At 51.1% G+C, this 12,519-nt stretch overlaps 1 protein-coding gene across 1 annotated transcript in view; it reads left to right on the top strand.

Moving 5' to 3' along the window:
* LONRF2 (LON peptidase N-terminal domain and ring finger 2) overlaps positions 2,498-12,519 on the top strand; it is a 34,568-nt gene continuing 24,546 nt past the window's right edge. Inside the window, exon 1 of the mRNA XM_021413280.1 lies at positions 2,498-3,242. Within this exon, the coding sequence (XP_021268955.1) occupies positions 2,501-3,242 (742 nt within the window). The 5' untranslated portion in view covers positions 2,498-2,500. The remainder of the gene's footprint in view (positions 3,243-12,519) is intronic.

The raw sequence follows: 12,519 nt of genomic DNA, 5'->3' as shown, positions 1-12,519 counted from the left end.
AAGGAAACTGTATTGGAAGAACGACCAGTATTTGGGATGGCTGTATTCTCCCCCTGCAAAATGTTGCTCTTGGGCCTTGGTGGCCTGCAGTTCTATATGAGGCAAGGTAAGAAGGGAAAGATGGCACACTGAGCCAGCCTTGAACGGGAGCGAGGTAATTTTGTCCCCTTGCAAACAGCTGCCTTCTGAAAACCAAAGGCTGCATACCAGGAGACCATCGATAGTGCTGCTAAATAAAGCAGTTCTCTCCCTTGGGGAAAGGTGCTGCTGCTGTGCCTGCTAAGTGCTTATGAGCAGAGGACAGCGGCCACCCAGCAGGCTGCAACACGCACAGCAGTGTGCTGGCTGCCCAGCTGGCCCCACTCGATACTGCTGGCTGAGCTGGTGCCACCATGCCACGCTGTCATGCAGTGAAGAAAGGGCTGTCATGCAGCAGCCGGGACACGTGGGGTGAAACAACGTGGCCGGACGCGCTCACCTGCTGCCTGCTTTCACAGGAGGGCTGCAGGGAGGTTCCCAGCATGAACTGGATGGGGCAATCGGCAAAAATGCTGCTGCTCCTCATCAGGGTCCCAGGAAGCAGAGGCGGGGTGGCTCAAGGGGCAAGCCTAAATGTACTCATCCTTCCATATTCCTGAGACCTGGCCTCGACACAGTGGAGCAGAACCAGGCACATTTGTTCTGCCTTTTATGAATAATATCCCCAGCATACTTTGATAACATGGCAATGGGATTGATGCCATCTTATCTCCAAGTAAAGATGCCAAGGAAGGGGATCATAGAATCACTGAGCTTGGAAAAGACCTCATGTAGTCCAACCAACAGCCCACTCCCACCATGTCCAATAACCATGTCCCTCAGTGCCACATCCACACGGTTCTCGAACACCTTCAGGGACAGTGACTCCACTACCTCTCTGGGCAGCCTGTGCCAGTGCCTCACCACTCGTTCTGAGAAGAAATTTTTTCTAACAACCAACCCAGACCTCCCCTGGCACAACTTAAGGCTGTTACCTCTCATTCTATCGCTGTTATCTGGGAGAACAGGCCGACCCCCACCTCACCTCAACCTCCTTTCAGGCCGTTGTAGAGAGCGATAAGCTCTCCCCTGAGCCTCCTTTTCTCCAGACTGAACAATCCCAGTTCTCTCAGCCGCTCCCCATAGGACTTGTGCTCCAGATCTTTCACAGCTTCGTTGCCCTTCTCTGGACACTTTCCAGGGCCTCGATGTTTTCCTTGTAGTGAGGCACCCAAAACTGAACTTAGCACTTGAGGTGTGCCAAGTACAGAGGGACGATCACTTCCCTGCTCCTGCTGGCTGCACTATTTCTGATACAAGCCAGGATGCCGTTGCCCTTCTTGGCCACCCAGGCACACCGCTGGCTCATGTTCAGCCAGCTAACAACTAATGCCCCCAGAATGATGAAGCAGCAGCACGATGTGGAGGTCAGCTTTTGGATGGCAACCTTGAGCCCACAAGGCAAGCATCAGGCCAGTCATCACTGCTCAGAGAACCATCACCAGAAACATTAACTGTGCAGAGTGGGCAAGGCCAAGAGGCAGTGGGGCTGCAGACCAAAGTCATGGCTGGAGGCATGGTGACAGGTCCCCACCTGGGCCTTGTGGCCTCACAGGAGGAAGGCAGAAACCACAACAACCTCCCTGGTGCAGCTGCAGCCCAACTGGAAAACAGTGCTGCTCCTCGTGCTGCCGGGCTCCCGTTCCTCAGAACGGTTTGTTTACAGCTGTGTCTAAAATAAACGTTGCCTACATTTTTTTTTTTTTTTACTCCTGTTATTCCTGCGGAGCAAGTTGGATTCCTTTCTGACTCACGCATGATTAACTAACTTCCAGCTGCATTATCTTTATTGTTGCTGCCGATGCGCCAGCCAGCGCTCAGCACGACGTGCAGACCCCAAGCTGAGTTGGCAGGGCTGCCGCTTACAGAAAAGGATTTTTTTCTGAGAGCCGGGGCTCGGCAATTTATTGTTATTGTTTTTTTTATTCCTTATTATTTTTTTTTTCAGGCGAGCACACGTGCTCGGCTCTCGGGAAGCGCAGCGCACCCTTCCCGAGCGCAGCCGACCCACACCGGGCGTTACACCGAGCCCAGCCCGTACAGAGCGCGGCTCCACACGGCGGGCAGCCCAGCCCCGGGGCTCAGTGCTCGGGCCTCAGGGCCGGCGGTTAAGGCCGGAGCAGCCCCAGAGCCCGGGACCAGGAAGCGGGAAGAGGAAGGAAAAGGCCGAGCTCAGCGAGAGCCACTCGGCAGAGGACGGGCACCTGGCCCCGGGGCGCCGCCCCTCGCGGGGTAGCGCTGCGGGCCGCCCCCGCCTCCGGCCGTCCGCCGCCCGGGAGCCGCCCCCCGCCGCTGCGGCGCGGCCCGCCCCCGGCCCGCCCTCCCTTCCCGTCGCCGTCCCCTCCCAGGAAGGAGCCGGAGTCGGCGGCGCCGCGGGCCCGGCATGGAGTAGGGCGGCCCGGGGCCGGCGGCGCCGCGCGGCATGGAGCTGGGCCCGGGGCCCTGCGCGCTGCCCGCCGGGGCCGGCGCCGGGAGCGGTTCGGGCGGCCCGTGCGCCGAGATGCTGCAGGTGGCCGAGGAGGCCTTCCGCGGCGGCAACTTCGAGCTGGCGGCCGAGATCTACGGCTCGGAGCTGGCCGAGCTGCCGCAGCCCGAGCGGGGCCTGTGCCTCCGGCGCGCCGACGCGCTGGCGCGGGCCGGCCGCATGGCCGAGGCGCTGGACGCCTACGGCGCGGCGGCGCGGCTGGCGCGGCTGCGGCCCGAGGAGCTGCGGGAGCTGGCCGAGAGCTTGGCGCTCAGCATCCGCGACAAGGAGCTGCGCCTGCCGCCCCCGCCGCTCGGCTCCGAGGGCGGCGGAACCGAGGGCGAAGCCCTGGGCGACCCGGCCTGCTGCCGTCCGCCGGAGCTCTTCGCCTGCCCGCTGTGCCGGCGGCTGCTGTGCGAGCCCGTCACCCTGCACTGCGGGCACACCCACTGCCGCCGCTGCGCCGAGCCCGGGGACTGCGGCCGCTGCCACCGGGCGCGCCGCCCGGCCGAGCCCTCCGCCGCCCAGCCTCAGCCGCCCGCCGCCCGGCCGCGGGTCAACGTGGTGCTGGGCAACCTGCTGCAGAAGTGGTTCGGCGCCGAGAGCCGGGCGCGGCGGCTGCGCGCCGAGGGGGACGAGCTGCGGGAGCGGCAGGAGCTGCCGGCCGCGCTGGAGAAGTACAACCAGGCGCTGGAAATGGGTGAGCGGCGGCCGGGGGGGCGCGGCCGGAGACGGAGGAGCCCGGCGGGAGGGGAGCGCCGGGAGGGGCGGCTGGGGGGGCCGGGAGCGGGAAGGAGTTGCGGCCGCAAGTTTGGAGAACGAGCCCTCCCCGCGGTCGGCCGGCGGGGAGCTGCTATTTTTGTCCCGCGGTTATTTTCGTCCCCGCTCGGAAGGTGTCTTGCGTTGAGCCGCCTGCAGTTGATGACTCATTATGCAGCATTTCTAGAAAACCCCCTCTCGTGTTTGTGGGGGAACCATCTTCCACGGAAGCGTGCGCGGCCGCGTTGGCGTCCGGCTGCGGCGTGGCCCCGTGTCTGGCGGCTGCGATCCGCGAGCGCTCGGTGCGTGCCGCTGTGTTTCCAGCCAGACGCGGCCATCGAAAGCACTCAGTAACATATAAATAGGTGGGAAGGCTCAGATTATTTTTGTCGTAACGCCGTGTCGGGATAAATCAACGTTGTGACTTGTGGAGAGCATCAGCCCGTGTTTTGAATGTAACCTCTTTAGACAATTCTACCTCCTTAGGTTCGTTTGTGCCTGGTGTTCTCGGAGGAGTGGGGGTTTAAATGGAAGGGCCCCCCGGAGTGGGGGGGGGCAGCCCTGGCTGCCTGTGGGAGGTGGGTCCTCTGCATTGGTTGTAGCCCCGTAGTAGCACGGTGTATGGGCGTAGGCACGGGCCTGGGAGCTGGGATCCCTGCACAGCCCCCCCCCCCCCGCCATAGACGTCTGCTTCGGTGGGGGAGGAAGGAGAGCCAGCCGCCGTGGCGTTACGGAGGCGAAATCCTGCGGGCAGATCTCACCGAGACGAATGAAACGTGAAGAAAGCAGCGTTCCCCCTCTGTGGAGGAGCTCCTTTTCCTTCTTTGAGCAGAACTGCGTCCCTCGCCCCCACCTTCCGTTGTCTCAGCGAGGGGCTGAGGCACTTGGCTTTGTTCTGCGCTGGTGAGCAGCGCGTCGCTATGCCTGGACGCAGGCTTCTTTCTCGCCACGGCTCTTGGTTGGCAGTGGGAAGCCGAGGGCTGCGTGCAGCATGGCTGGTCCGGCTGTTCGTGGCTCCTCCACAGCCCGCGCTCTCCATAAAACTATTACACGGTTTAGCTGAAGTAATCTCTGGTAAAGTAGGGCAGGATGGAGAGCTTGGGAAGGAAGGTGAAGCAGAGGGAGGGAGAGGCTCAATGTAGGTCACAGGGAGTTTTTAGCAAGGCAGCCTCTTTTTAAAAAAAAAAAAAAAAAATCCCAAAAAATAGCTGGAGAGGCAGGAGAGGGAGGTGTGGCAGCAGCATGCTCCATGCTGCTCTTTGTGTGGTGGCCCAGGGGGACGTGGTGTGCCTGTCCCTGCAGCATGTCCTCCAGCCCTGGCTGTGTGCCTCAGGGTCCTGAGGTAATGCCGTCACCGTGGCTTATCCCTGTGAGAATAACAGCAGGCATCTTGCTGGCTTTCAGAACCCTAACACCAGAAGTAACTGACGGTTTGCAAGTCCAGATCCATGCTGCTGAAGGACAGCCACCCCACCCCAAAGTCTGCAGCCTCCCCTTGTGTGCCCTCAGGCTGTGGTTGCGCTTAGGCCAAGCTGTCATCAGAGCTCTGAAGGTCTTAAGCTTCCATCACAGGTACCGCCTCTTCCGCCTCCATTGCTGCTGGGTGTCATGGCAGTGAAGATATCCGTGGCTTTTCAGAAACTGGAGTGGAGGCTGAAGGACATGTGGGTAATGTGAGCCCTTTGGTGAAGAAGACTCCAGGCCTCTTGGTCTGTGGCTCAGTGGGATTTTACTCCCATGTCCCTGCAGCACGTGGCTTGGTGTGACAACATTTGTAACATTAAAGCGGACCTTCTGTTAGCAGTTGGGTCGTGCGAGGGGAAAATGCTCAGAATCAAAGATTTCTAATTAGGCAGAGATCTTCGTGAAGTAGCAATGTTTGTTCATTATTGCAATAATGGGCGCACGCCCCCTACTGGCGAGGGAGAAATGGCGCGCCTAGTCAGTGAAATCCATTCCGTTATGTACCCTGGGTCCGACGCAGGTAGCGTATCTCCTGGCACTCACTGGTTGAGCATCTCAGGCTCACAGTCTTCTCGACACTATTGCTACGATACATGTTACCAACCTGTTTTTAGGTACGTTTTTCACTTTTCTGTGGAGGTAGGGCAATGTTTCCAAAAGTTAGCACATTTGTTCTGTCATGTGCTAGCCTCTCCCCACCCTGCGTATTTACCTTATCTTGTGCCTGTCTCAATTCTTCCTAAGTCAGAACGTCTCGATCTCAGCTTTACTCTGTTCAGCAGCTTTCTTTGTGAAAAACAACTCATAACTGTTTCGCAGGAAGGTTATAAGTTCAGTAAGGGCCTACACTACTTACAGAAAATACTGGAAACGTCCACTGCAAAAACACAATCCACCTCTCACAGTCTCGTTGTGGCCTCTTGTCTTCCGATCTGCACTTTGATCCTTGGGGTGCTTCAAGTGTGCTGTAGTTCTCTTCTTCCCAGTGGGATCTGGAGTACCTGCTCCTTGTTTCAGATAGGAAAAGATACCCACGTGCCTTCAAGGTTGTGGCTGTTTCCAGCGGAACTAGTCAGTCTTGCTGAATCTTACTCCTGACCTCGGATACGTTCATCCTTTTGTCCTTAACTATCAGGTTTGCACTGCCCCCGCTGCTTCTGTCTTTATTCTGAAGGATTCTGCTGGAGGTTCAAGTGTGGGGTTTTCTGTTACTGTTTTTGAGAAAATTGGTTTTATGACATGCTCCTCCTGGTCCTCTTGAGAAGGCCACAGTTTGGTTATCTCCACCGCTTACACAATGCGGCAGGCACTTTCACTGCTACAGACATCAGAATAGGTCTCTGTTGTTGCAAGGTATCTAATTACCGCTTCTTCAAAGCAAGCACGTGTCAGGCCACTTGAAAGGAAGCATTTGTTTCCAGCTGGATTGCGCTCAGTGCCAAGCTTTGTGCCGCTCAGTCATCACAACATCCAGCATTGCCATTTGGGCAATACCCAGCACTCTGGCTGCTCTTCAGGCACATGAGGTGGGGGTACCAGAGGTGGATTTCCTCCTTGCCACCCCTCAGTTTATTCTCTCTTCTCTTGCTGGTCTTATGGACATGGACAGAACTGTCTGGGAGCAGTACAGGTGTGCGTGTGTGTGCTCTCAGAGACTGAGGGTGGCTGGATTTCAGTGACAAATTAACAGGTATTTTGTGGATGTGCTTTTGAATGTATAGGTTTTATTTTTGTTTTGTCCTTCCAGAGAGCAAATCCTTATTACAGAGGTAGCAGGTGGCTGTCCCTTACTAGGGAAGTTAACGAGTAAGGCTTTTCCCATGTAAGGTGCGTAACTATAGGGCCAAAGACTACATCACAGCAGGGGAGGGATACATCTACACTGTTCATTCTCAGGGAGCAGTATTTATCGAAAAATAGTCTGTCTCGTGCAGACCAGGGGGGAGCTCATTGCACATTTGGTGCTATAGTCTTCTGGCTTTAAAATTAGATTCAGCACGAATCTGAAGGAGACTGCGCTCTTCTCAGGGTGAGAGCACGCTAGTAAGCAAATAAACACAGAGACCATAAGGGGATTTGGGTACTGGTGACTCATTCCTTCAGCTGCGTCCGTGCCTTTCTTCCTATTGAGGCAGCCTATTAGCATCCCATGGCTTTCCTATAAATAAGCCTACAAATGCTTGCTCAGAGTGTGTGGCTGCCTCCTGCACCAGCTTCAGCGGAACTAGGTTTCTTCTGGGGGACTGCTGATGCACGTATCCACTCAGATTGCCCAGCTCCTTTATTTTTATCCCCTTCGAGGGGTTCAGAATAAGACTGTAGGAGATTGCTGAGGTTGAAGACCATGGTGGAGTTAAGGATGGGTTAGTTTGGGTACAAGGCGTTTTTTTTTTTTCCCAAGCCTACAGAGAGGGCCACCTTGCCCGCACATCTCCATTTCCAGTGGATAAAGGGCCAAAAGAGAGGTGGAGTGCTGGAGGACATGTGGGTGGAATGCTGCCATGTGTGCCTGGTGCTGCCACTTCCATCTCTGGGGTGCAAACTAGCATGCTGGCCCTGAGAGATGGGGTAGTATTTGGAGCATGGCTATAAACAAAACTGGGTGCTTTCCTGGGCTTTGGTGGTGGGAGGAGGCTCAGCCTCTCTTGAGTGAACCTCAGGGGAGAGAGGTTTCTTTTCCCTTCTTTTCATTTCAGCAGAGGTTCGCCAGAAATTGGCCTGACCCAAAAGAAAACCTAATGCAGCCACTCAGCACTAATTTGTTTTGTGGTAAAGCCATTCATGGAAACTTATTTGGCACCCAATGAATTCTCCCTTAATAAGAATTCAATTACAGGGGGGGGAAAGCAAGCCGGGAGGCAGTAGAAGAGTGCCATAAAGGGAGACTCAGGCTCATGAGGACAACACCTCAGGCAAGCTGTGCCTGTTCTCCAGCAGACTTAGCCTTTTTGGACAGCTGTTGAGTGCTAGGCCCTGCACCTCTATCTTGTGCACTGCTTTCTGTAGTACGCTATGGTTCATGTACTGTGCTGTGCCCTCTCTGCCTGCACAGAGCATCAAGGGTGGAGCATCTGCAAGCCATCATGGCCTTCTTGGAATCACATTCTTGGAATGATAGAGTATCCCAAGTTGGAAAGGACCCACACAGGCAATTGAGTCCAGCTCCTGACTCCACACTGCACCAACCAAAATCCAAACCCTATGTCTGAGAGCACTGTCAAAACGTTCCTTGAACTCTGTCAGCTTGGGGCTGTGCCCACTGCCCTGGGCAGCCTGTTCCATGCCCACCGCCCTCTGGTGCAGACCCTTTCCCTAAGCCCCAGCTGCCCCTCCCCTGACAGCTCCATGCCTGTTCCCTCGGGCCCTGTCGCTGTCCCAGAGAGTAGAGCCCAGCGCTGCCCTTCCGCTCCCTGTGAGGAGCTGCAGCCTCCATGAGGCCTCCCCTCGGCTCCTCTGCTCTTTTCCCATTGCATCTCCCCTCTTCTGTATACATGTTTGGTGTTTGTTCATGTCAGTGTTTTTGCATACGAATTCAGTTATGTTCCACTCTGTACCCTTCCCCCTCCCCATAGTTTTACATCAATACTGAGGATGAACATCTGCATTTTCACTGACACTGGCTTTCAGGCTTAAATCTGCTAACAATATGCAGATTTTGGAGCCCAGACTTAGCTTGCTGAAGAACAGCTCATCTGTTCCGGAGTGCAGGGCAAGTGTGAGTTGCCCGTTTCCCAGCTGTGAGGGAGCTGCTAACAGCTTGTGTCTGATTTTGTAGGCTGGGTGTGACTTTACATCAATCTGTTAAATAGGAGGGGGAAAAAAAGAAATTGTGAATAGAAAATAAGTGTCTTTGACCTTCCATACAGACTTTCTTATTTTAAGCAATGCTTCAGTAGAAGTTGATTCCAAAACAGCTGCCATGGATGTTCCTGCCAGGTGAAAGCCAAGTTGTGGGGGACTTCTGCTTCTCCAGAAGCACAGTGTGAATGAATGAACTTCCACCAGAGCATTCCTGGTGTCTGGCTGAATGCTTACAGCTGTGAGTAAAAAAGGCTATGGGCAAGTGATCCCAAAAATGATTTGCTGGGGCATCTGCTTTCCAAGCCTGCATCCAAGTTGATTTTTTAGATTTGAGGAAGAAAGCTGATGACAATTCTTGGTCAGCCTCCTGTTGCTGTCACGCCATAGGAGTGGTGGTTGAGAGATTGGCCACTCTGATCACAGTCAGAAAAAGCAGAGAACTGCAGAGTCCCCTCTGTGTCTGCACAGGGAAGCTGTGCTTAATCTGTTTAGGAAGCTGTGCTTAAATGTTCTGTAAAAATGACTGATGATATAGGACATAGTTTTTATTGTTGCTGTTTTCTTAGGACTTGTGCTTCTTAGTGGTATGCTTGCATTGAAGAGGCGTTGTTCAAAGAGATCATCCACAGTCCCTGCATGTGAATTATGTGCATTAGTGCACTTTAATGGTCTTTTCTTGTTGGTGCACTATTTCTAGAAGACTGCTATCAAAGGTAAGGTCATCTGTCTTTCTCATGTGGTTAAAAAAAGAGATTGACCGAATCTTCCTTTCTCACAGTATGCCTTGGGAACACTTCTGATTTCCAATAGTAAAGAAATGTCTCTTGACTTTGTACCAACCATTAAAGAAAAGGCACAAAAACAAAGGGAGGAAAAAAGCTGGTAGATGACTGTCATGACTCTTGGAATGGCAAATAATTCAGTCATTTTAATAATTCATCAAAAAAGTATTTAATTTTGTAGCTACTGAAGTATGACTTCTAAATGAAGAATGAGAGGTAGTCTTTCTGAAATTGCATGCTGCAAAAAATAGCAGATGCTTTCTTCTTAGAGAAGTTGTGCTAAAAAAGGAACTCTTCCATCCTTCTATAAAAGCACCTTTTGAAATCTGCCTAAATTAAACATGTCTCCCAAACTTGCTTTTTCTGTTTTACATTGGCACTAAAATACGTAAAGAGATTACCTAGAAACTGTGTACACTGAATGTTATTTTAAACTTAAAATATTTTGCAGAGTACTCCGCACACACTTTTTTTTTTTAATACTGAGGTACTGCTTGAAAAAATTGTGTCATACATGAAGTATTTACAGCTTCTGCAAATGTGTGAAGTCCTCTGAAGAAGGAACCTGTATTGCTCTTGATTTTTGAAGAGCTGACAGCTTAAAGCTCAAATCCTGTTGCTGAACCTGACAGTTCTGTCCATTTGCAAGGGCCTGCTTAAGGCAGGGGCTTTGCAGGGTTGCAAGACCAAGGACCACTTGAGTCCTATGCATGGTGGGCAGGGGTGTGTCTGTAGTGATCACCAGGAGATGATCTTTAGGTGTTTTTAAAAGTAGTTAAGAATGCTCCTGTAACTTAGTTATTGCACCACTCAGGATAGTTACTCCCCTCCTGCTCTCTGTATCATCTAGACGTAATTTCCTATAAACAGTACAAAATCCTTCAAATTTTCTTGCGTGTAGGCATAGTTTGCTCTCTAGGATTATTCACATAGCTCTTAAAAGAGCAGCATATTCACTTTTACTGAGATAAAGTGGAACAAAGGTATCTTTTGCTTTTGCAAGAAGACATTTATGGAACTGACTTGCTCTTCTTAATCTGAAGATGAGTGGGTTACTTCACCACTCCTCTTCTCTTATACAAATGTGTTATGTGATCTGCTGTATTTCAGGACAAAAGCAGTGAAGTAGTAACTAAGAAACAAGAAGGTCCTTTTTGCAGTTTGCAGAGAGTCAGAAATCCTAGACTATAATAAACTTTAACTGGAAAAAAAAAAAAGAAACTTGAATTGAAACTTGAAAAGTAACTGCTAGAAATATAGTTTATATGCTGATTGAAAGCAAAAAAAGAAAAGGCAACTAGATAATCATCTGTGAGGTTGTATTATGATAGCGAATCTTGCTGTAAATCGATCTTGGTTTCTGTGATCTTGGGATCTCTTTGCAATCACTGACTTGTGTGCACCTCAGCTGTGCATTTGTATGGGGCATGTGGACATCTGCTTGAGTCTTTTGAAGATTAATCACGAATGTTGACCTCTTGGGTTTGGTTTGTGTTGGTTTTGCTTGTTATATCTTAATACTTTATTCTGTTAGTATTTTGGTTTTTACCTGCTCTTGGAGCGAGTACATTGATTCTAACTGAATCTACTGTCCTCTCTAAGAAAAGGCTTTGTTAGAAAACCTTACCTGAACCCCTAACTAAATGCTGTGAGAACCAGTAAACATTGAAAATGAGTCACATTTGTATGCTCCTCGGTAGTTTTATTATACTAGTGCCAAGAAGCCACAGATAGAGTTGGGGTATGTCACCTAAGACAGTGCCCAGATATCCAAGGGGTAGAGTGGAAACTGACAATGTGGGGAGGAGGTGCTGGTTCATGCAGTCAGATCTGGAAAGAGTGGAAAACATTTAACAAAAATGTGGAAAGACAGGATTTTGATAGGAAATGTGGATAATCCATTACATTTAGCTGTACTCTGAACAATCTTGAATTAAGGACTTGTGCTGTACCATGAAATTCACCACTTAGTTGGTTTGTACAGAAGGTTCTCATTGGCTTTACAATTGTGGGAATGTAAACTAAGCCGTAGGGTAATGTAATTGGTCTGACTTGCTTCTGCCTCATTAAGTTGGAGGTACAGTCTGGAAGACGGGGCACAAAGTTAACTATACCCTCTTTATTACAGCTCTTCTTCTAGGCAGAATACAGCTTCTCTTACAGCGTTTCCCTTGAGTAATCAGGGGAGGTGTGATTAACTGTGCAGAGTGATGATGACAGTCCAGCTTTAAATAATATGCAGAGCTTCCTAGTTGAGGAATTACTCACTGAGCCCAAAATAAAACCATTGGGAATCCAAAGTGTTTTGTCAAACATACAAAAAAATCTGTATTCTTAAGTCTGAATTCTTTCCAGAGGGTGTTCTTGACAGCAAGAGGCAAAGAACCAAGGCCCAGAGAGAACTTAACTTGTCTAGAAATTATGTGTTCTTAATAGCTCAGCTGATCTGTCAACTGTGTTGTATTAGCACTTCAACTGAAGAAAATAAGGAACTGCCTTGATGTCTCCCCTGGACCAGAAAGTATCTAGGTAAGTATGCTCTAGGACAAGGAAGTGAATGGTTCCACATCCTTGTATTTTTAGGAGGAAAGGCAAGGGGACAGAGCTGTAGCTTTAGTGCTACTCATGAAGTAGTGGCTGTAACTTGGACACTCCAATTGTAGAATAGTTTAAGAACCATTTAGGTTGGAAAAGGCCTTCAAGGTTGCCAAGTCCAACCATCACTGACCTACTGAGTTCCTTCACTGGACTGTGTCCCTTAGTGCCACGTCCACACGTCTCATCAATACCTGCAGGGATGGGGACTCCACCATCTCCCTGGGCAGACCATTCCAATGTCTAACCACGTTTTCAGGAAGCACTTCTTCCTGATATCCAATCTAAACCTCCCTTGGCACAACCTGGGCTGTGTCCTACATGCTATCTGTTGAATGGAGACCACACCCTCCTCACTACAGTCTCCTCTCAGGTGCTTGTAGAGGGTGATGTGGCCTCCTCTCAGCCTCCTTTTCTCCAGCCCAAAGCCCCAGTTCCTAGAGATACTCCTCATGTATTGTTTTCTAGTCTCCTTTATGGGTGAAGGGAGATTTTGGTTTGGGGTGGCTATAGGAAATGTGTAATGCACACCTTTGTTCTCTGTACACAGTTACCTTCTCAAGTAGTGTCAGTCAT

Source organism: Numida meleagris, chromosome 1 (genome assembly GCF_002078875.1).
Source record: "Numida meleagris isolate 19003 breed g44 Domestic line chromosome 1, NumMel1.0, whole genome shotgun sequence".
In the NCBI taxonomy this organism is placed as follows: domain Eukaryota; kingdom Metazoa; phylum Chordata; class Aves; order Galliformes; family Numididae; genus Numida; species Numida meleagris.
This window is presented reverse-complemented; position numbering and strand designations above follow the sequence as displayed.